General features: G+C 57.4%; 9 protein-coding genes across 9 annotated transcripts, besides 15 other annotated features; all 9 read left to right on the top strand.

Annotated features, from left to right (window-relative positions):
- Positions 1-20: 20 nt before the first annotated feature.
- Positions 21-108: a microsatellite.
- A 269-nt stretch (positions 109-377) lies between these two features.
- Positions 378-436: a microsatellite.
- Positions 437-1,006: 570 nt separating this feature from the next.
- Positions 1,007-1,045: a microsatellite.
- A 222-nt stretch (positions 1,046-1,267) lies between these two features.
- Positions 1,268-1,921, top strand: TraAM80_00753 (GTP-binding nuclear protein rtb2; the record flags this gene model as incomplete). Its single annotated transcript, XM_029377822.1, has 1 exon — positions 1,268-1,921. The coding sequence occupies one exon, from the start codon at positions 1,268-1,270 to the stop codon at positions 1,919-1,921; it is 654 nt and encodes a 217-aa protein (XP_029242377.1).
- Positions 1,922-2,153: 232 nt separating this feature from the next.
- Positions 2,154-2,194: a microsatellite.
- Positions 2,195-2,330: 136 nt separating this feature from the next.
- Positions 2,331-2,351: a microsatellite.
- Positions 2,352-3,246: 895 nt separating this feature from the next.
- Positions 3,247-3,295: a microsatellite.
- Positions 3,296-3,648: 353 nt separating this feature from the next.
- Positions 3,649-3,701: a sequence feature (GA-rich).
- Positions 3,702-3,769: 68 nt separating this feature from the next.
- On the top strand, positions 3,770-5,446 carry TraAM80_00752 (putative DNA polymerase delta subunit 2; the record flags this gene model as incomplete). Its single annotated transcript, XM_029377821.1, has 1 exon — positions 3,770-5,446. One exon carries the CDS (start codon positions 3,770-3,772, stop codon positions 5,444-5,446), a length of 1,677 nt encoding a protein of 558 aa, XP_029242376.1.
- Positions 5,447-5,511: 65 nt separating this feature from the next.
- Positions 5,512-5,548: a microsatellite.
- A 252-nt stretch (positions 5,549-5,800) lies between these two features.
- Positions 5,801-5,843: a microsatellite.
- Positions 5,844-5,866: 23 nt separating this feature from the next.
- Positions 5,867-7,210, top strand: TraAM80_00751 (putative splicing factor 3 subunit; the record flags this gene model as incomplete). The annotated part of the gene is made up of 1 exon (XM_029377820.1): positions 5,867-7,210. One exon carries the CDS (start codon positions 5,867-5,869, stop codon positions 7,208-7,210), a length of 1,344 nt encoding a protein of 447 aa, XP_029242375.1.
- Positions 7,211-7,212: 2 nt separating this feature from the next.
- Positions 7,213-7,248: a microsatellite.
- Positions 7,249-7,323: 75 nt separating this feature from the next.
- Positions 7,324-7,370: a microsatellite.
- Positions 7,371-7,534: 164 nt separating this feature from the next.
- Positions 7,535-7,566: a sequence feature (A-rich).
- Positions 7,567-7,615: 49 nt separating this feature from the next.
- Positions 7,616-8,464, top strand: TraAM80_00750 (GPN-loop GTPase 3; the record flags this gene model as incomplete). The annotated part of the gene is made up of 1 exon (XM_029377819.1): positions 7,616-8,464. The coding sequence occupies one exon, from the start codon at positions 7,616-7,618 to the stop codon at positions 8,462-8,464; it is 849 nt and encodes a 282-aa protein (XP_029242374.1).
- Positions 8,465-8,801: 337 nt separating this feature from the next.
- Positions 8,802-8,842: a microsatellite.
- Positions 8,843-9,301: 459 nt separating this feature from the next.
- Positions 9,302-9,661, top strand: TraAM80_00749 (uncharacterized protein; the record flags this gene model as incomplete). Its single annotated transcript, XM_029377818.1, has 1 exon — positions 9,302-9,661. One exon carries the CDS (start codon positions 9,302-9,304, stop codon positions 9,659-9,661), a length of 360 nt encoding a protein of 119 aa, XP_029242373.1.
- Positions 9,662-9,667: 6 nt separating this feature from the next.
- Positions 9,668-10,045, top strand: TraAM80_00748 (uncharacterized protein; the record flags this gene model as incomplete). The annotated part of the gene is made up of 1 exon (XM_029377817.1): positions 9,668-10,045. One exon carries the CDS (start codon positions 9,668-9,670, stop codon positions 10,043-10,045), a length of 378 nt encoding a protein of 125 aa, XP_029242372.1.
- Positions 10,046-10,239: 194 nt separating this feature from the next.
- On the top strand, positions 10,240-11,415 carry TraAM80_00747 (uncharacterized protein; the record flags this gene model as incomplete). The annotated part of the gene is made up of 1 exon (XM_029377816.1): positions 10,240-11,415. One exon carries the CDS (start codon positions 10,240-10,242, stop codon positions 11,413-11,415), a length of 1,176 nt encoding a protein of 391 aa, XP_029242371.1.
- Positions 11,416-11,673: 258 nt separating this feature from the next.
- Positions 11,674-11,716: a microsatellite.
- Positions 11,717-11,910: 194 nt separating this feature from the next.
- On the top strand, positions 11,911-14,337 carry TraAM80_00746 (uncharacterized protein; the record flags this gene model as incomplete). The annotated part of the gene is made up of 1 exon (XM_029377815.1): positions 11,911-14,337. One exon carries the CDS (start codon positions 11,911-11,913, stop codon positions 14,335-14,337), a length of 2,427 nt encoding a protein of 808 aa, XP_029242370.1.
- Positions 14,338-14,589: 252 nt separating this feature from the next.
- Positions 14,590-14,629: a microsatellite.
- Positions 14,630-14,987: 358 nt separating this feature from the next.
- Positions 14,988-22,004, top strand: TraAM80_00745 (uncharacterized protein; the record flags this gene model as incomplete). Its single annotated transcript, XM_029377814.1, has 1 exon — positions 14,988-22,004. One exon carries the CDS (start codon positions 14,988-14,990, stop codon positions 22,002-22,004), a length of 7,017 nt encoding a protein of 2,338 aa, XP_029242369.1.
- Between the last annotated feature and the right edge of the window lie 197 nt (positions 22,005-22,201).

Here is a 22,201-nt window from a genome sequence, read left to right as displayed (position 1 = left end):
GGGAGCGGGTTCTCGGGGGACGACAGCGTCAGCGACTCAGACTCTGACATCGACACCTCCGACATCAGCACCGACAGCGACGACGCTGACGACAACAACAGCAGCAGCAGCATCTGAGCCTGGTTGGCAGTAGTCCCCTCTTTCCCCACTGGCGCGGTCTACATGCATGCATGCGATGCACCTGTTTGCGTCTGCGCGGCGAACTGAATACATGCAACAGGGACAAGTGCACTTTTGAGGACAACAACATGACGAAACGCATGAATTTCTTTTTCCAATGACGATATGCAAGGTTCGACGCTGCGCAGGTTTATAAAGTGGTGTGTGTGTGTGAGGCGCCTCCGAGTTACATGGGCCTATATATGTATGTAGTTCGCGTGTTTTTTTTTGTGTTTACGTTTGTGTTTGTATTGCTTATTTATTTTACTCTTTGTTTTTCCACCGCTCCACCCCGTTACTGTGTGTGTGTGGTGTGCGTCTCCTTGTTTGCGGTATGTGATAGAGGAGGTAAGCAGCCCGATGCCCCGCACTTATTTCACACCCTTAACCGTTGCGTCTTTGCGCCGCCACCCAGTACTGCCGCCTTGTGTGTTGGAAGTGTTGGTGCCGGCGTTTCACGCAACTCAGCGGTAAAGCGGGGTGACTCTCGCACCGAATAGCAACGCAGTGGATGGCGGAGGGCAGGTGATGGAGTTGGCAGCGTCAAGCAAACACGGTGAAGCAACAGGGGAGGGCGGTGACGTGTGTGTATATGTGTGTGTCTATTGATGCCGTCAATGCTGCCGTGCAGAAGGCGCAAGACAAGGAAGACGCCGAAGCAACGAGGGAATACAGTCCCATAAAAAAAATCTGAGGGCAGTCACACCGACTCGTGACACATGCACTTCAGCGCGCGATGTTTTAGAGAAGCGCGGCAGCAGAAGAGGTAACAGAAGGTGTTTGTCTTTTTCCCTCTCTCTTTATCTCCCCACTGTGTCTTTTTTTTCTTTGCCCTTCTCGCATTGTGGCTGTTGCTGCCGTGCTGGGTGCTGCAGCCGCTCGCTGCATCGTGCGACTCCCTCCCACCGCTCCCAACTCGCGACAACGCGCGAGGGGTTTGCTGGACTATTTGTTTTTTTGCTGCTGCTGCCCCGCCACCTCTCTGCTTCTCTCGCCATGACGTACGACGTCAAAAGGATTAAATAAAAAGAAAACAGAAGGGTTAAATTTAACAAAAAACAAACTAATAAGGAGGAAAGAAGACGCGGAGGAAGGATAACTGTGCGAGATGCAGGCTCCATCGACATCGGACTGTGTGGCTACCTTCAAGCTCATCTTGGTGGGCGACGGTGGTACGGGGAAGACGACGTTTGTGAAGCGGCACTTGACGGGGGAGTTTGAGAAGCGGTACGTTGCGACCGTGGGCGTGGATGTGCACCCGCTGACCTTCCACACCAACCGCGGCAAGATCTGCTTCAACTGCTGGGACACGGCCGGACAGGAGAAGTTTGGGGGGCTGCGGGATGGGTACTACATTGAGGGGCAGTGCGCGATCATCATGTTCGACGTGACAAGTCGCAACACATACAAAAATGTGCCCAACTGGCACCGCGACATCACGCGAGTGTGCGACAACATTCCCATCGTGCTGGTAGGCAACAAAGTAGACTGTGCGGACCGGCAGGTGAAGGCGAAGATGATCACGTTCCACCGCAAGAAAGGATTGCAGTACTACGACATCTCCGCCAAGTCGAACTACAACTTTGAGAAGCCGTTCCTGTGGCTGGCGAAGAAGCTGGCGAACGACCCCAACCTGACGCTCGTGGAGGCACCGATGCTTGACCCCAACGTGCAGCCACTCTCGGCAGAGCAGCTCCAGGCTCTGCAGGAGGAGGCGCGTGCGGTCGAAAACGCGCCGTTGCCAATGGGCGACGACGAGTAAACTCTTCGCCCGTTAGCATAGATAACTCGTCGGTCAACGGTGGACAGAGAGGTGCGAAGGGAAAAGTTTGGCGGCGGAAGCGATCGTCAGCGAGGATGTGATGATACACCAATGTGGGCAGGGGCGACGGGGACGCGAAGTAAACGGAAAGAAACGGCAAAAAAAGAACATGGCAAATAAAAAATAAGTCACGCAACTTTCTCACCACCAAATGAAGAAGGGATGAAATGAGAAAAGAAAAAAAAGAAAAAAAAGAAACAAAAACAACAACAATGAAAGGAAGAGATGAAAACAGAAAGTCAAGGAGGACACAAGAAGTAATTTAGTTGTGTAAAGGGACTTAGAGGGATTATTTGGGCGTGTTCGTCGTGTCAGTGTGCAGCGCGGATGACTGCGCGTCTGCGTGTGTGGCGGCGGCGGCGGCGGCGGCAGGAAATGATGAGGGGAGAGCGCCACATAGCGGAGAGGGTTCAAAGGAAAAGGCGAGGACTGAAGTGGAGTGCGTCATCCCTTGTTGAGAGAGAAGACAGGGGGCCGCAAGACCAACAAGCGTAGAGCGAAAGAAACGGGGGGATGGAGGCTCAGCGAGGGCGAAGGTGCACACTGCAGCGGAGGATGCATCTCGCCGTTGGCCACTGCGGGCGTTGCTCTCGCTTCCTTTTTTTTTTTCGTTTTTGATTTGCGGTTCCTTCCCTTTTTTGGGCTCATTTATCCGCATCCGTGTCATGAGGGCGCGTGTGCGTTTCGTTCGCGTCGCCTTTGCGCTTAGCGGTCCGTGCTAACCACCACGATTTGCTTGTTTTTTTCCTCTTGTTTTTATGATGCTGCGCACTGACGCTTCTCTGCGCCTTGGCTTGTCCGTGTAGCACGACGTGTGGCGCCCGCCCGCGGGCGGGCAGGGAGGAGCAGGTGCATATACGTACTCATTGCATGACGCGTTAGAGGCCACCCCCGGCGAGGGCAGTGCTCCCTCCTTTTTCCCCACTGCGTGGGCGTATGGAATGACCTTCGCTGCTTTCCGTCCCTGTCCAATCGTCGGCAGTGCGAGATTTTTTCTTTTGAAACCACAAACCCCCCCTCCCACACGCTGAAGCGCGTGCGTTTAGACATGTTCGGTGCGGGCAATACGGTGCGTGACGTGCTGCCTGCCCTGCGGAGAGGCGACACACCGTGGAGAACAAAATAAGAACGGACGCGCACACACGCCTGCACTAAGACACACGCGAGCAAAGAACAAATAAGACCGAAAAAAAAATAAATAATTATTATTGAGCGACAACGGTGATATTAAAACAAGCAAACGAGATCACGAGGCAGAGATGGAGAGGAAGAGAGAGCGAAAAGGAAAAAAAAACATAAGGAAAAGAAGGAGGACGCCACGCGAGCAGCCGAGTTGAGTGAGGAGGAGATTACTTTAAAAGGGGCCGCGCCCGTCATTGCCCGTTGTCTTCGGCAGCGTTCACGAGAAGAAAACAGGAACTGCAGTGAGTTTTTTTTATTTTAATTTGATCATTATTTCTTTTCTTGTACCGTGATGTGCGTGAAAGGGGCAGGTTGGCTGGTTGGCATTTCTCGTTTCTTGCAGGCACACACATATTTTTTTTATCCCATGCTTGGCTCATGCTTTGTGTGCCGGTTCCTCTTCTTGCCGTCTCCCCGCTCACTGCTTTGGTCGCCCTTTCTGACGCTGCAGCCTGTTGCTTCCGCACGGAGCTGTCGTGTTCCTCTTGTTTTTTTTTGTTTTTAAAACTTTCATTCTCTGTTTTTTTTTTTGTATTTTCCCTCTCTACGTATGGTGCCTCCTCTGTGTGCGTGCCTCGTACGTACAGCCGGGACTTCCATTACTTTATGACGCAGGAGTTGAGTGACGGGAGACATGAGAGGCCTCGCCGACGCGCCGCCCTTTCGCTGCGCCGCACCCACCAACGGTTCCTTCTCCGCCAACAGCAGTTCACGCAGCAGTACGCGGCGATGTACCAATGCAGGGAGGCAGCGCTGCAGCCGCGTGCACTCCGCGCCATCCGCGCGATGGCTGACGCTCACGTTCCTACTGGCGGTGCTGCCCCGCCCTTTGCTCGCGTGCTAAATCTTGTCCCGGGGCAGCGCGCGCTGTGTGTGGGAGTGATCTACAAGCAGATGCGGCTGCTTCCACGCTTTCTCGATGAGTATCAAAAGGAACTTATCCGCATTGATGCTGGTGAGGATGACGAGGGGGAGGGTGACGCCGCGGATGCCCTTTGCGATGCGCCTCCACTTGTCAGTGAGGTAGGCGAGGGGAAAGAGGGTGGAAACAATAAAACTGCTGAGGAGTCTGGGGATCGTGGCGAGACTGGGCAGCAGCCTGTCTCACTCTGCACCCCGCTGGATGAAGTCTTCATGGAGGACAGCAGCGGCCGCGTGCTACTCCAGGGGGTTTCAGTGGATTTGCTTTGCACGGGGCTTGTACTGGGCGTGGACGGGACGCTGCGCGAGAATGGGTGCCTTTTGGTTCACAGTTATACCCTTCCAGATTTGCGGGATATTTACGTCCCGCGACTGCTCCCGTGTAGCTCCCCACTTCCGCCTTGCTACGTGGGAATTGTCTGTGGGCTGGGATTGGGCAGCGCACAGGCGCCGAATGCAGCAGGGGCCCGTATCCGCACGATGGTGGAGCTGCTCATAGATTATTTGGCTGGCCACGTTGGCGATGACGCCATGGTGACGCAGGCCTCCCGCATTGCCCGGTTGGTGGTGGCAGGCAACAACATTGCCCCCACCGATGAGCTGCGGCTAAAGCGGAAGGTTAAGTTGGACCCCTCCGATCACACACGCCTTAGCGACGACAAGCAGGAGAGCGGCATCGTCACCTCTGCGATGCTTATGAGCGAACTCGACGCTGTGCTGGCGCGCCTCGCGGACACCGTCGATGTAGATTTGATGCCCGGGGAGCAAGACATGAGCAACGCCTTTCAGCCGCAGCAGCCACTCCACCCACTGCTGCTTCCAGAGGCTGCCCGGCGCTCCTCACTTAAGCTTGTGACGAACCCCTACGAGTTTCATGCATTTCCCGGCGAACCCCTCGCCAATGCTGCCGCGACGAAAGCGTCGATGGAGGGCGGCACGATATTTTTCATTTCTGCTGGTAGCAACTTGAATGACGTCAGCCGTGAAACCCGATACCCGACACGCTTGGACGCGATGACCATGCTGCTCCGCTGCGGCTGCGCCTGCCCGACGGCCCCCAACACGTTGTTTAGTTATCCCTTTAAGGTGTCCGACCCGTTTGTCTTCCCAAGCGCCCCGCACTGTTTTGTTTGCTGTGACCAGCCGGAGATGCAGACACAGTGGATGCAGCTTGCGAACTTCAACCCGGCCTGCGGCGACACCACAAACAAGGTGACCTCTGAAGACGACAGCGTAGGAGTGAGACTTATTTGTCTGCCACCGTTCTGTCAAACCGGGACGCTCGTGCTTGTGGATGTGAACGCACCGAAGCTGGACACGGTTGTTGTTAATTTTGCCTCCGCATCGCAGGTGGCGCTGTAATGCGTGGCTGCACGCGCTCATAGATGCACTGCTAAAGGTAAGAGCGGGACATGGAGCGGCGCAGCAAAAGACGAAACAAAAAAGGAAAAAAAAGAAAAAAAAGAGGGCCTCGTGGTCCTGAGGAAGCAATGAAGGCGAGGCCTTCTGAAGTTTGTTCCTGCGAGGTGGTCTGACGCCGCCCCCATGAAACGCAAGGCGGTTATTGACATCTATATTTATACCATTACGTTCCATCCCCTTCTCTGCTCCTCCTATTCTATCTCTCTTTCATTTTCATTTTCTTTTCCCTATGGACGCATGCATTACACCCGCTTGCAACGGTGGTTGGGGCGACGCGAGAAACCCGTACGGAGGGTGAGTGAGTGAGTGAGTGAGTGTGTGTGTGTGTGTGTGTGTGGCACAACTGCGTCGGTAGTGTGCATGCCCACCGAGGACGACTCAACTCCCGGCATCATCGCCCCTGGGCCGGAGCTACGGGCCAAAATTGAGAAGTCTGCTGCGAGCCTCGCGAAGCGCGACAAGCGAAAGGCGGAGGAGATGATGGCTAAAGTTCTTGCCAGTCAGAAGCGGGAGGAGTTTCTCTACTTTGAGATGACCCACGTGTTTTACCCCTTCTTTCTGCAGAAGCTGAACGAGTACCGCGCCCACCCCGAGCTAATCCCCAACGATGAGAAGAAGGACCAGGCGCAGGGTAAGTCGGAGACGGCCACCAACGGCAGCGCAGCAGGGGCCGCCTTGACCGTAACGGCGGCAACGACGGTGAAGGCGGGGGGCATTGTGCGCCGGGAGGGCGGCACGGCAGCACGCCACGACCCAAAACGCGATGAGGCATTGCGGCAGGCGGAGATCGAGGCGCAGCGCTACTTGGAAGACCCGTTTCCAAACCGCTACTCGCTTGACTTGCTCCACGGCACCATTAACATGCCGGCGCTGACGCTGAGTTACATGACCTGTACCGCACAATACGTCGCCAAGTACGGGGAACGCTTTCTGAAGGACATCCTTGGCAGGTACCGCAGCAACGCGGCATTCCGGTTTCTTCTTAGCGAGGATGTGCGCCACAGCGTCTTTCTGAAACTCGTGGAGTCGTACCGGATGATTTTAAATCACGACCCGGACGAGGTAGAGGACCGGTTAGAGCGCTACCGTTCCGCGCAGGAGATTCTTGGTACGGTATGCGAGGAAAAAGTGAAGTATGCCAAGGCCGCCATCGCCCGGCGCAAGGCTGCCTTACTCACAGACGAAGATCTCCGAGACCGGCTTGAGTGGAACATGTTTACCGTCGTGCAGCAATTTTCGTTGGGCGACTTAGGCCTAGACGGTCCCATGCCGCAGTCCGCAGCCGCCCACCGACGGGAACTCCCTGCGAACAGCAACAACGTCACGAGCAGCAGCGCGTTGGGGGAACCACTCTCTTCCACCGCGGCACTGCCGACGACGGAGGCGGCTTCGGGGGGTTCCCTACGGATGCTGCGGCCCCCGGAAGGCGTTACGGCGCCACCGACGTTCACGCCCACCTTTATTAGCAGCAGCCTTGTGACCTCCACCGATCCCACCGCCCCACTCACCCGCCAGAAGAGGGGCTACGATGAGGTGAGGGGGAGGCACAGTTCGCGGAGCGGGGAAGCAGCCAATGCCCCACGCGACAGGCACAGCTATGAAAAGGGGCGGGGAAACAACATCCCCGCAAACGAAGCCGAGTTTGACCGAAATACACGGCCGAGGCGCGAGGGGGCAGGGCGGAACGACAAAGCGTACTACTGAGCGGAGGGTGGGTTGGTGGGTGGGGCGTGCGCTGTGTGAACGTGTGGGAGAGAGGCCGATAGGCAAAACAGGAAAGACAAAAAGATAAAAGTACCTCAGGGTTCAGAGTTTTTAAAGCAAAAACGAGGAAAAGTAAAGAAAAAGAAGGAGAAAACCAAAACAATAACACTTCAGCGTTGTAAGTTGCGTTTGGCGTTTGTTTTACATTTGTGATGTCCCTTTAATAGCAACGCATGCATATATATATATGCAGGGTAGTATGCGCATGTTCATATATGGAAAGGGGGAAAAAACAGTCGCTTCTTTCATTGCCTGTCGCCTTGGTTTTGATTTTTTTTCTTTTATTTTTTTTATTTCACTCTATTTCTCTCGCAAATCGGCTTATTTTTGCAGCTTCCGTTCACGATGGGCAAGTACGCCGCCGTTATGATTGGCCCGGCGGGGAGCGGCAAGAGCACACTCAGTGCCGTCTTGGCGGAACACTACGCGACAAAAGGCCGTTCCACGCACATCTGCAACTTTGACCCTGCTGCAGAGGAATTGCCATACAACCCCTCCATTGACATCCGCGACCTAATCTCACTGGAGGACGCCATGGAAGGAAAAGGCCTTGGCCCAAACGGTGGGTTGGTGTTTTGCATGGAGTACCTACTGAGCCAGGGTGAGGTGTGGCTGCGTGACCAGCTCGGTGACCACGAGGATGACTTTATCATAGTTGACATGCCAGGGCAGCTGGAGGTGCTCACGCACGTTGCGGCGGTTCCGGGTTTTGTGCGCCTCCTGGAGCGGGAGGGCTTTCACGTCGTTGTCCTATTTCTGCTAGATGCGCTGGCAGCCACCGCGGATGCGGGAAAGTTTGTCTCTGGCTGCACCTTTGCGCTCTCGAGCATGGTGTGCTTCGACTGCCCGTTTGTGAACGTGCTCAGCAAGTGCGACCTGCTTCCGCCGGCCGTGAAGGAGGGGACACTAGACCACTTCTGCACCTGCGACTTTGACTATCTTGATACGAAGCCACTTCCTGAGCGCTGGCGCAGGATGGTGCGCACGCTGGCCGGCGTCATTTTTGATTTCAATCTCGTCACTTTTCGCCCAATGGACGTCACCAACGCGGTGTACGTGGACAACCTTTGCCAGCTCGTTGACGAGGCGCTGCAGGTGGTGGATGACGCTGAGGTGAATGACCGAGATTTACCGGACGACGCAAACGAGGCAGCGGACGACGACGACGACGGCATGGACTGGAGGCACTACTGAGGCGGGGGCGAGGATAGAAAGGCATACACGAGAAGAAGAAAGTCAAGGAAAAGGAGGGTCTTCCCCTTTCTCCTCCCCACGACTACTACCAATATAAGACGAATAACGACAAAAAGTGGCAGAAAGGACGTATATACCAATGCGTATGTGTGTGTGTGGGGAGAGATTAAGAGAAAAGAAAAGGGGTGATATTTGCAGTTTCTCAGTAAACTGCTTTATTCGCCCCCCCCCCCCCCCTTTTTTTTTTTGCCTCTCAAGAGTTGTGTGTTCACTGCCGCAGTCAACGGTTGCCATCCACCTCCTTGCTGCTGTCGTCACCGCTGATAGGTGTAAAGTGGGGAGTGAGAAAGGGAGGGGAGGGAGGGAGTGAGTGTAGGGGCAGCCGCCAGCTGAAAGCTGATGGGCGTGTGCGTCTTGCGGGCTTTTGTTATTGACTTTGTTTGACGCACTTACGTCGCACTGTATCGGGGCCGTTTAACGCCGCTTCCTCACTTTCTCTTTTTTTGCCTTCAGCTGAGGATTCTTTATTAATCTTGGTTTGCGCTTGTCTCCTTTCCCTTTCCTTCCTTATTTACGTCACTTTCCGTTGCTACTCTCTTCTCATGTCTGCCACAACGCTCTGCTGTTTTGCGCTGTGTCTCACACTGACCATCTCCCTTTCTGTTTGGTGTTCCACTCTGTCTGTCTGTCTCTGTGTGTATAGCTGCGATGAGAGGGGGCAGTTGTTGTTGCTATTACTGCTGCTGCTGCTGCCAATTGTGATGGAAACATGTATTGAAGACAATTTGGCGCTGTTTGCATGACTGGGGAGGGGCGTGCCTGCGCTGCGTGCGTGGCATGTACTTCGTCGTTTCTCGTCGTTGTGTGACGGGTGTGAGGCTGCGGAATGCGACGGTGCAGCGGCGCTGCATCTTCCTCTGCCAGCCCACGCCCCTGTGGCGGTGCAGCATTAGCGGCGAGGTGCTGCTCTCCATTCCGCAGTTGCTCGCGCAGCTTCGGCGTCAGACCCAGGATGGGGCCCCGCGCATGCAAACGTTGGACGTGGAGGGGAGACTGGCGCTCAAGCTTGCCCGCAGCTCACGGCCGGAGGATAGAGCTGAGGCTCTCAAGCACGGAGAGGCCCTGTGGAAGGAGCTGTGGGAGCCCACCTCCCCGCTTCCCATGAGTTCGGGGACGGGGGTTCGCATGGCACTCTGAACCTCAATGCGGCGCTGTGCGATTGTGTTGCGGCGGCGTGAGTTGGCGGATGTCTGGACGGAGCGGTTTGCCCAGCGGCACAACATCAGCCCAGAGGACTTCATGACGGGGCCGGATCATGGGGAGGGTGAGGTGCTCAGGTGGCGTGAGGCCCGGCCCCACGCGAAAGCAGGCACCGGCACCGGCATCGACGAGGACGATCTTACCACGGGAGCAGCAGAGGAGGAGGAAAAGCGAGGCGGAGCAAAGCGAAGGTCGCAGCGGAACAGGGAACTATCGCCTCTACGTCAGTTTCGCCGCGACGTCTACATGGATCATCCCATGATGCAGCGGGCGTTCAAGCGGGGCGTTGAGGGCCCAGGACCAAGATACACCGGAGACTAGCGACCTAAACTGCTCTCATTTGGCAGCTCGATGCATGTTGTGAGCACTTTTTTTTTTACTCTGAAGTCAGCAGAGTTTTTTGGTTTCGCGTTGTTTGCTTCCCTGCTGTATCTGAATGGGCGCTGCCCCTTTATAATTGTATTCTTTTTTTTCTTTTGTTGTCTATGGGAGGAAGGTATAGAGCGAAAACAGCAATGCCTAACGACGGCAGCAATCTGACTGTGAAGGGGCAGTTCAGCCAACTGCTTCGCCAGTACGAGGGGGGAGTCCTGCGCGGCATGCCGGCTGAGGAAACGGACGCGCTCGCCCGCACTCTCATCCCGCAGTTCGAGCTGCTTTGGCGCCAGATGGCGGTGGTGGGCATCATGTCCCCCAACGAGCACCTGGATGAGCTCTCCACGAACTCGCTGGAGCTCCTGTGGACCCCGTACATCATCGCGGACCTGTACCAGCGTGTTCAGGGACCCATGCCAACGCCCGGGGTAGTGTCGTCGTCGGCGCTGGCGCCAAGCAGCGCGACGGGCATGACTCGCGAGGAGGCTCTCACCGCCTCCAAGCGGTGGTGCGACGTGTTTTTTCAGTGGATGCTGGACTACGAGCTCGTGGATGAGCAGACGCTGGAGAAGTACCGCAGTCTAAGTTCGGAACAGCGCACGCAACGGCTTGAGCTTTCCCGCAAGCGGCGGGAGCTGGAGGAGGAGAAACACCGTTATGAAGAACAGGTGCAGTACCTGTTGGCCAAGCGCAAGCACATGGGGGCACTGATGGAGGCGGATGACGATGAGTTTGAGGACACCAACTGTGATGAGGAGGAGGCTCTCCGCAATCGTGCGCTGTCGCGCCTGCGATGGTCCATCTACGAGTGCTGCAGCAGCTGGCAGCTGTCATCGCGGGAGCTAGAGATGCTCCAGGCGCTCTCTCCCGAGCAGCGGCAGGCCATTTCCATTGAACACCAAAATACACTTGAAGCGGTGCAGCGTGGCGAGAAGTCGCTGGGACGCCACACGTATACGATTCTTCCCGGTGGCCTCATCACCCCTGGTGGGCCGATCCCCACCGCACAGCTCAGCAGCGTCGCTATGAGCGCCATTGCCAGTCAGCAGGACTTCAGACAGAGGGTGGTGGATGAATTGATGCTTGAACGGAATGCCCCGACGATGACGCTTCAGGAGTTTGCAGAGGCAGAGATGGCAGATGTGCAGCGGCGGATGGATGCCAGTGCGGCGGCACAGCGGCAACAGGCGGAGGAGGACGAGCGACTGGGCCCTGAGGGCGTGGAGGAGCGGCAGCGCCAGCGTGACATTCGACTGTCTGAGTGGAAGGAAGAACACCCGCCTATTGGGCAAACGGCGAGGGGGAACTACGCATGAGGCCGTGACACTCCATCTCCACAGTGTTTTTGTTTGTTTTTTCTTCTTGTCGCCGCGCTCTTGATGTCCCCTGCATTCCGTTGTGGTGGGGAGGGTGCGTCGTCCCTGCTCCATTGGCCAGTTTTCGTTTTTGTTTTTGTTTTTTGCAGGGCTGCACCTCCACGCCTAGTGACGGAAACTAATGTGACTAATTTTTACCCGCCTTCTCTCTCTTTCTAGCTCTCATTCTCCCTCGGTGTGGCACCTCCTCACTCCCCTTTATTATTATTATTATTATTTTTGGTGTTATTTTGTTTCTTATGCCACTGATGTTTCTCCTTTTTATTTTGCGCGTTCTTTGCGTCTCCCACGCATGCCGGCTCCTGCGTCCCCGCAGTCAAGCGTTGGGTTTCCCTTCGTCTCTCTCCTTTCCTGCCTCCTGGGCGCACCTAACGCTCATCCGCGCACGCCACCGGCAGTACAAACCGCAATTGTTGGGCGGCCGCTTGGGCACAGATGAGCTGCCGTTGCACGATGCAGCGGCTCGCACCGTGGGCCCCGCGGCGTCCACGGGTGCCGTGGCTGGCCCCTGCATTGGCCTCGCACCAGCAACTAGACGCTGGTATCGCCGCGCGTCATCAGGCGGACCGAAAAAACCTCAAGAAATCTAAGCGTCCGTTTGCCAATTACTTTCGCAACGAATACGGCTGCTCGCCTTCGTACTCCGTCCCGGCTGTGCGTACGGACGGCGGCGTGTCCTCCCACAGCGTCGTGGGACTCATGACCGATGAGCGGCGTACGTGGACGCCCTTCTGGGGACGGGCCACTGGAGGCGTGAGGACGCGACGAAAACGTCAAGACGTGCTGGAGCCACCGGCACCGCAGTTTGGTGATGACGGCCTCGACCGCACCATTGAGCGTCTCTTAGAAATTCGCTTCCAGTGGGATCTTGGGGATGATGTTTTGGCCTCGAGCCATGTACCGCCGAGTCTCCGCGCCGTGACGGAGCACTGTCTCCCGTTTGCGCCGCGTACGGAGCCTGCGTCGCCGGGGAAAACGAGCGACAAACACGAGGAGTTGGGCGGATGCGTGGAGTTAGACGGTGAGCACATCCCTCTTTCTGTCTTTCGAGCGCGTGGACGACGGAAGGGGCCAGCTGCGCCGAGGGGAAACCTGGGTTTCAGTGGCGTGGACACCGTCCCGTCTCTCGTCCTGGACACCACCCGCGGCCCACTCGTGTCGTCGCCCACAGAGACGTCGCTAAGCCTGCGCTGGAAGGCAACTAATCGGGAGGCGACCAGCGTGAGTGAGATGCTGCGTCTGCACCAAGGTGTCGGCCGGGTGCCTGTCATGGGGCTCCCACCGCGTTCACTGTTGTTGCTCCTCAAGGCACTTGCCACAGTGGAGGTAGAGGATCCGGCGCTCAGCATTGCACTTGCCATTGCGGCGGCGGAGCACTACCATGACTATAGCCACACGGAGTGCCTCGAGCTGCTGCGTTGCCTGCGACGCCTCGCCTACGTGCGGGGCTTAGCACGTCTGCCGGGGACTTTGACCCCGGCGCTTGCACTCTACCGCGACGTCACACAGTGTCAGATGTTCTTCGCCGACTACGTAGCCGATGCGGCGCCTTTTCTGGTGGACAGGGTGTGGTCACGGCTTCCCGAGCATGTGCGTCGGCTAACACGGCGAAAGCTGTTTCTTGACCTGACCGATCTTCTTTCACTCGCGATGGAGCTTCACGGGTGGCGAATCCCAACAAATTTGCCGAATCCCGCCAGCTCCGCCGTATGCGCCGCGAAGTACCTCTATCTGCGCTACACGCTGATGCTTGACGAGACCACGGTGATGGAGTACGTGAAGTGCATGTCCAGGACAGCAAACAAGAAAACAACAATAGAAGATGAAGAGGGGACGTATGCGAAGCCGCTTGTGATGTGGCTCTGTGTTTCACTTTTTGTTCGTCTCGCCGCGGAGGCCCTTGGAGACGTCTTGCGCCACGTGGAGGCCTCGATGAGGCAGCATGTGCAGTTGGCAAAGGAGTACGAGATGGTCGCGGCGCAGGGTGTCTCCAGGCTTCAGCGGCTGAAGGCAGAGACGGACCTTCAACGCTACCTTGACCGTATCTCCCTGTCCCGGCCCTGCCAACGCGTGTATCAGTGCATTGGACGGCAAAAACCGAGACGAATGCGGCTTCGCGTCATTCCCCTTGAAGCCTTCCCTGAGATCTTTCGTCATACGCGACTGCCCTTTGAGGCGGAGACCAGGCAGGCAATTATTTCCACCGCTAGGCAGCGTGCCACTGCGCAGGCGGAGTCGCCCCTCGCCACTGTTTTGGCTCGCTCTGCGCTAGCAGAGAAACACATCCAGCGAGCCTGCGGTGCGCTTGACTGGGCGACGGTGATTTTGACGCAATGCACGAGTCTCGTCAGGCGTCTCTCGACCCCGGTTAAGCGGCTGCAGCACATAGATACTTCGACGCAGTCGCCCTCACCCGCATCGCCGTCCGTGTTTCAGTTGGAGGCGGCGGGCAGCCGCTGTGTATTGTGTGAAGCATATGTGCGTTCGCGCGTGCAGAGCGACCTGGACTGCCTCTTTACGCACATTCCATGGCAGAGTCTAGAAGAGCAGCTGCAAACGTTTTCGGAGGGGGAGGAGGAGGAGCAGCGGGCGCCCACGGCGACAAAACAGTCGGTGACGGCGGAGGAGGCCTGTGTGCCGCATGCGTACTTCCTAGATGACTTACTTGCAGCTCCCAATGGAGACGGCAGGGATGACGCCGCCGCGGCGTCTGGGGTGTGTGTGAGTCAAGTCACTGCCAGCGCAGGCACAGAGGAGGAGGTCCATGCGATGTTGGGTGGTCTGCAGGATAGCGTTGAACGATTTCAGGTTGCCGTTGCTGACTTGATTGACTCCCATGAGGAGTACTTTTTGATGGTTTAGCGACCTGCGGGACTGCGGGGGTATGGAGGAAAATTTTTTTTTTTAAAAAGGAGGGAAGGTGAATGGAGTTGGGCACCTGTCTCTGCGCACATGTCTGCTGCGTCGTCTCTTTCTGGATGAGGGTGGTGGCGGTGCTGTTGGGTCAGTGGTTGCCTGCTGCGGCGGTGGAGTGGTCTCTCCGTTTTGTTTTGTTCCCCCCCCCCTCCCCCAAAAGCCATAGATCATTACTTTTTTTTCCTTTTGCTCCCGCTATGTGTGTATGTGTGTATGTGTGTGTCTGCGTCCGTGTGTGCGCCGCTGTTCCATCTGCTGTGCGGAAAGCAACGAGGCGGGGCCGCACGCCAGACTCATAATTTCCTTCCGTTATTTGCCCCACAATGGCATTTGTGTGTGATTTGCATTTGCTTGGATTTAACTTTTTGTTTTTTTTGTTTTTCCCGCCATCTCTACGACACACTTTGTCGTCGGATGCTTCTGCAGCTGCTGGAGTGGGCTTACAGGGGCCAGCGAGGGGCAGAAACAAAGTAAAAAGAGGAATAAAAAGGGAAAAGCGCAGCGGGGAAAGGGTGTTGCTGATAACAAGGGATTCCCACACCTCCCACGTGCGTGTGTGTGCAAGGCGATAGACGTGGCCGAGCAGGTGCACAGTAATGGACGCTGCTGACCGTCTGAAGGAGTCGCTGGTAGACACGGCGTGGATGGGACGGGCACTGGAGCTTTTCGCGGATGAACTTCACAACCTTGAGCTGCTGGAGGGGGAAGAGGAGAAGGCGTTCCAGGCGGAGCTGCAGCGGAGGACCGAAATCCAGCCGGAGCCGGCACCGACCCAGCCCCCGAGTGGTGAGTCGCGGGTGGTGAGCCATGAAAGGAAGGATGCGGCAAAACCAAAGAAGGGATCTGGCCCCCAACCAAAGCGGGGTGCGGGGGAGAGGATGGTTGGGTCACTGGGGCCCGCGGGCGGACCGGCAAAGGGCATCGGCAGTGCCCTATACGCTGCCAAGGAGCGGGAGGCAGCCATGGTGGCGGCTAGAGAGCAGGAATTTTGGTACCGCACCATTCACGAGATTAAGCAGCAGCAGCATCACTCACGCGAGGGGGCAGACACACTACGGGCACATGCACGTCGACAACAACGTTTTTTTAATGCTAGGAACATTGACGAGTACAGGATGGATGAAATTTTGCAGGGGACACCGCGAAAGGTGTCCATAGGAAAGGTGATAACGGTAGATTTTTCCCCTGATGAAGCGCACGGCAAATACGGGGCATCCGAAGAAATATCGGTGACGGTTCTCTCTTCCAGCACGTTTCCGACGGATGCCCGCGGCCCGCGATTACGTTCCGCGGGCCCAGATGCCATGGACGCTGACGGTGGGTTCACCATCGACGCCGTCGGATTTGCGCGCGACCTCAACACCTCACTGGAGAGGGAGTACGGCTTCCGTCCTGTTGTGGCCGCTCCAGAAGACAAGGCTGCTGTGAGCATAACAGCGGTAATCGGCGGTTTGAAGAGCAAGCTGCTGACACATGCACCCGGGGATTTGATGGAGCTTGGCGCCCCGTGGAGCGCCACGCTGCCGCCGGTGGGCTCTACCACCGAAGTGACGGGTGTTACCCGCCGCCTGCCTCTCGCAGGCCACACAGCCGACGACACCAAGGGACTGACACTTCCCGCCATCATTCCACACGACAGCGGAGTCGCTGGCGCTGGCATCGCCCCGGCGCCTCTGCTTCGACCTCCTCCTTTTCCCGCGGCGGCAGTGACGACGGCTGCCGTCGCTGTTGCTGCAATAACAACAAAAACAACAACAACGAGAAAACTACCGGGGACAAAAAGAGTGGGTGGTGCGGCAAAAGCGACTGCCGAGGGCCAAGCCCGTCCGGTGGCTGTTGCGTCCAAGAAAGTTTTCAGCCCTTTTGCGAAAATTGAGTGCTCCGCGGAGGACAGATGCGTGGTGCTGCAAACAACGGTGGGTGTTGAGGTGAGCGCCACCGTACGATTCATCAACCGCGAACCCAATCTTCTTCGCGTGCGGATTCCTTCCTCGAAGCACGCGTGGATTACCTACTCGATGGTGAACTCCTCTGTAGACCGACATACTTCTCCGGTCTCGTCTTCTCCGCTGCCACCGCCGTCGTCGTCGTACTGTGTAGCCACCTCTGGCGTTGGCTGCACCACACTGAACGAACCTCTCGGATGTGGCGGCTTCGTCGAAGTACGCATCACATTTAGGCCCCAAAGCGCAACAGCGCCCTTGATTAGGGAGGTGTTGCGGCTTGGGCATTGCCGGGAGCTGAACTCCCGCCGGGGCGAGGGGGCACAGTGGCACTTTTTCGACGTTACGCTGCACTGTAAAACGATTTTGCCGCAGTTTCGCCTGCGTCCAATACCGCAGCAGCAGCAGGAGGGGGAAGGGGAGACGGGGTCCGTGTCCTCAGCTGCACCTCCTGCCACTGGGGGGCGGTGTCGCGGCCGCAAAACCTTGGACCAAACTGTGACGAAGTGTGAGTTTCCGTACACGTATGTTATGGATACGTGCTCGCGACGATTTTACCTTGAGAACACGGGTTCCGTCGCTGTGGTGAAGCTTAGCAGCACGGATCCATGCTTTACGATTGATCCACCGCCGGACACCGCCGTACTTCTGCCTGGTGGGGACCGTGTTGACATCACGGTACACTTCACCCCGATGCAGGAGATGCGTTACGAAGCCGAAGAGCTTCTTGTAACGGTGCTGGAGTGTGAGGAGGGGCCTGTTGTGTCGGAGCATCGATTCGGGCTTTACGGGGAGGGTGTTTTGCCGCACGTTGAGCTGGTGCGCATTGGCACCCTCACTATAGCTGCGCCGCAGCAGGATGCGAGTGTGCCGCAGTACATAGTTCCTGACACCGCACCTGACGTTGAGAGCGAGGTGTTGGTCGCGGTGCGCAACCGCGGTCCCATTGCGGTGCCGTACTTTTGGAGGACAGACACCGTTGGAGGTGGGAGCAGCGTGGGCGAAGGGGTTTCACTGCGAGTGACACCCGCCACCGGTGTCTTTCCTCCGTGGCAGGAGAGCTGCTTTACCGTCACTCTGAGACCCGCGGCGGCTCAGCCCTTGGCTGCCGTGCTTAATCTCTTTTTAGAGGGTCTGCTCGTCCCACCTGTTGACGCGACAGCGGTATTGGATCCGTATTTGCGCGGTCAACCGATTCCTGCTGTGCCATCCCTCAACGCACTGCAGGTGATGCCAGACCCCTACATCATGTTCCAGAATTGCACGCGCGAACAGCCAAAGGACTGCTGCGGTGTCTTTGCTGTGGGCTTCTACCTCTTTACCGACCCCGTCCTGCCCTCCTTCCACATCATCCCGGACCACCTGGAGGAGGGGGTGGAGTGCCTCGTACACTACAGCAACATGCGGCGCATCACGATGAAAAACAGCTCCCCGCGTCCGCTGCATTTCTGCTTTGACCCGAGCGGGGACGAATGCCCCCCCGGGGTGCTGCTCTCGACACGCGAGCGTGAGAGGCTGGATGTCAGCTTTGAGCCCCGAAAAGGGTGTGTGCCACCACACACCAGCGTCACTGTGCAGTTCCGGTTTACGTTGCGGGAGGTCGGCTACCACTTCATCGCCATTGACTGCTACATTCCAGAACTGATGGAGCTCTTGGCGGCCACTTCGGCTGCAGCCGTGGCGGAGGAAACGTCACCGGCGACGAAGGTTCGCTGCTCGCATCATCTGCACCTCAGTGTGACAGGCGTTGGCCCCTCCGTACACTTGAGCACGGACTGCCTGGACTTTGGCCTCATTGAGCACGGGGGCGAGGCGGAGGCCTCCTTCACGGTATCGAATGACAACCCAATCCCTGTCGTGTTTGACCTCCATGACCCCATGCTGCGGGAGCCGCCCCGCTTTGTGTTCCTCCCTCCCACCCACCGTCTTGGCGCGAGGGACTCAGTGGAGGTGACGGTGTACCGCCAGGCAGTGGAGTTGGGTGACTCGCAGACGTTCTTTGAGTTAACCGTGCGGGGTGGCGACACCCTGGCGATCGAAACCCGTGCCACCATTCAGGTAGCTTTACTCGTTGTGCAGGATACGGTGCTGGACTTTGGTCTTGTGCCGGAGGGGGTATGGGCGGTGCAAAACCTTGTTGTGTCCAACGCCTCCGCCTTTGACATTCCCTACACCGTCGAGCCTGTTGTGCTGCCGGCCTGCATTCAACTCATCACCCCCCCGCCCGGTGTGGTGCGGGCAGGGCATCAGAACGTTTCTATTCCCATTAGCTGCGCCTTTGACTTCCAGCCAGGCAGAGGGGAGTGGGAGGCCTTGCTGTCTATTAAGAACACCCGGGTGAAGCAGGAAACCCTCGTGGAGCTCCGCTGTGCGCAGGTGCAGCAGTTAGCTGTTGCACTCGATCTGATTCCGGTGCCAAAGATGGCACAAGGGGCCTGCAGCATGGCGTACACCCCGCCTGTTCTGCCACACACCCTCCCGTCCCCACTACGAATGGAGATCGCCTGCTTTATCGAGGCACTTCTATGGAATCTTGTGGAGCTTCGTGTGGTGGATGCAACAGATGCGCTGTGCCCGCCCGGTACAGTGACGGAGCTAACCGATCTAGCAGTTACAACAGAGCGTCCACCAACGGTGTTGCGCCCGTACTGCCCACCTGTGGTGTTGAAGTCATGCTTACCGGACAAGGAGCCTGTGTGGTCGGAGTTGTTGGTGTTGCGAGTCAGCAACCAGACCGGCTGTCTTGGCTCCTACACTGTGGAGGCGATGCGTTACCCGGTGAAGGGTTCTATAAAGGAATCTTCAAGGACAGGCACACTGCGGGAAACACACGCTATAACAACAGCGAGAGAAGCCTTTGGGGCAGCGACGAGCCTAGATGATGCACGTCTGCCCATGCAGCGATCTAACACTACTGTGAAGGGCAAGAGGGAAAAACGTCAATATCAGCAGCGCCCTTCTGCTGCTCCTTATCCAGCTGGACGGACTGAGGGGTCTGCTGAAAAGCCTTCACTAAAGTCGGTTCAGCGTTCGTTTTGGTGTAAAGACGTGGACGGCACGGATCAGATGGAGCGTGAGCGTCGTGCCACTTTAGTTGACGCTCAGAAAATACTTTTAGATGGACGCGGCGGTGCCACCATCTTTGGCAACGCGCCCTTTGGTCCACTTTATTCACACGCCACAGTCGAGGTGCCGCTGACAATATTTGCCAACCTCCCCGGCCGCTACGAGGAGACGCTGCAGGTACGCTGTGGTGACTTGCCCTACACGCACATCCCACTTAACCTAGAGCTGAGTGGGAAACCGGTGCTGCTTGACTCCAACACAGCAGGGCTTACTGTGCTGGGTGGTAGAGAACTGATGCTCATGCCGGCCGTCATTGCGGGTGTAGGGCGGTCGAGGCGCAGCATGCTTCTCATTAACCGTGTTCCACGGGATTTAAATGTCTCTGTGAAGATCTTTCTCACTACCGCGACTTTTTCCGTAGTTGCTGTGGACGACGAGGTGGAGGCGGCTGCCGTGACGCTGCAGCTTCAGCCCGTCTCGGAAGAGGAGAAGCGGCGAGAATCGGAGGGAAGGGGGAAGGTGGCGGCAGTGCCCGAGACTTTTTTTCTCCCCGCGTTGGCGTCAAGGGAGGTTACCGTGGAGTACGCCCCAGATGCGACTTTTGTGGCCAAGGCGGGTGCAGCTGAGCGGGAGTGGCGTGGCGGTGTCATCATCACGGCGGAGGTCGCTGACAGTCCCTTCAATGATGGGTTCATCATTGATGAGTTCTACCGCCTGAACTCCGCGCGCTACCCGGCGGAGCGCGTCATCAAGAAGCAGGTGAGGGAGGCGGTGCCTGCGTGGATGCGCAGCATCGTGCGACCCATCGTGATGTTGAATGTGCAGCAGCCCCTCATCTCCCGACCTGGGGTGGTGCGGAACAACGTGGTTTTGCCTTCTACACCGGGAGAACTGACAGTGCCGCGGGCGCACTTCTCAATGGGTGCGTCGCACCTGTGCGGCGGCGCCGCGGGCGAGGAAGTTAAAAGTAAACATGACACCGAAACCTGCTTTTACGCAAGCACCACCACCGGGAAGGAACGAGAGGACGACGAGGATACGGATGAGGAAGGCGCGAAGCTTAACGAGGAGACATTGGTTCACCAGGAGGAGGCGGTTGTCTCACGCCTGCCGCCGGAGCGTATTCTGGCAAACGAAGAGGAACGCCAGGCCTTGTATGCGTTTATGGAGCAGCGGAAGCTGGAGATGGCGGAGCAGAGCCGCCATTACTTTATTCCCATCGAACTTGAGGTTCGCGCGCGCTGCGGCGTTGCACGGCTTGCTGTGGAACCCTCTGGCGAGTTGGTTCGCTTCCCCCAGTACGTGGAAGGCGAGCCATGCATGCAGACGGTGCGGTTAACCAACCCGAGCTGTGCGGCGATGGAGTTTATTTTGGACCTGCCGTCCTCCTCCTTCTGCGTTACGGCGACACGTTTCATTTCGGGCAACATGGAGGAGGAGCCAGTGGAGGTGGACGACGAGGAGGAGGCACGTGGGCGGCGGGCGGTGGCGGAGCTGAAGTGGAGCAGCGGCGAGGATCGGCAGAAGGCACAGCGGCTGCTAACAGCCGCGAGGCGGCAGTCGTCTGGAGAGGCGACAGTGACGAAGGTGCGAATAGAAAATTTCTCCTTCTCCGGCCGAACTTCCATGCAGCACGGGGATACCGCCTTTGTGACGGTCACCAAGTACCTCCTGCGCCCCAACGACGCCCTGGAGGTGCAGCTGGCGTACTGCGTCCCGGCGAAGGAGGAGGTGGATGCCATAATTCGCGGCGGCAGCAGCGTGGAGGCGACGCTCAACATCATGTACCTTCCCTCGGATGGTTGCATCCAGGCCCCCAGGCCGCACGACGGGGGAACGCCACCCGCCGTCTCCCCACCCCCGGTGCTGGAGTTGACGCAGTCGGTTCCCATCGTCCTCAACTTCTTGTCGCCTACAGTGCGCTGCAGTCCCGCACAGCTGTGGTTTCGCCCGGGTCAGCTGTTGCACGATGGAAGGCCGCAGCCGTCATATGCGCAAAAAATACAGTTGCTGAGTTCCTACCCATCGGCAGTGACGTTTGCGATTGTCCCATCGTGTCAAACATGTGCAAAGGTCTTTCCTGCCCTTACCGCCACCACAACTCCTGACGGCAGCAGCAGCACTGCCGCTGCTGCGGGGCCCAGTTCCTTCAAGCGGAGCACCGCGCGAGAAGCGGCACCTCTCCTCACTCGCGGGCGCCAATTAAAAGAGGTGACGCGCTACTGGGAAGAAGGTGGCAGCGGCGGCGGGGACGATGCCGGCGAGGATGGGGCAAACATGGATGACCCTGCCATTGCGGTGCGCGGCGCTGGGTGTGCGGGGCCAGAGCAGGCGCAGCAAGAGCGGCAACAAAGGGCGCCACAGAAGGAAGAGCAACAGCTGCTCGTGGTAACAGACCCTGAGCACTTCACTATTACTCCCATGCAAGGCATTATCCCTGGCGCCACACGCGGTGGCCAGCCTGGTGTGTGTGAGATAGCCGTGACGTTTAGGGAACAGATGAATGTCCGCTTTGAGGCACTCTACGATGTGCTGATCAACGGTTGCCTGGTGGAGAATGGCGGCTTCAGTCTTTGCGGAGACAGTCGTGTGACAGAGATATGAAGGAGGTGATACCGCACGGCGAAGGAACGGTCGAAGAAAGAAGAGTGAGGGAGTGGAGGCAGCGGAGACGCTGCACCGCTGCTTCCTCCCTTCTTCACTACATGTACATACGACAGGCACTACTATTTGTGCATTTATTTTGGCGCCGTGTACAAAATGCACGGATGGCCATGTGACCCGGGCGTAAATGATATGTA

Source organism: Trypanosoma rangeli, assembly GCF_003719475.1.
Source record: "Trypanosoma rangeli strain AM80 chromosome Unknown Tra_15.4_contig_00013, whole genome shotgun sequence".
NCBI lineage: Eukaryota > Euglenozoa > Kinetoplastea > Trypanosomatida > Trypanosomatidae > Trypanosoma > Trypanosoma rangeli.
The sequence above is the reverse complement of the archived record's forward strand: the minus strand, read 5'-3'. Positions and strand labels throughout refer to the sequence as shown.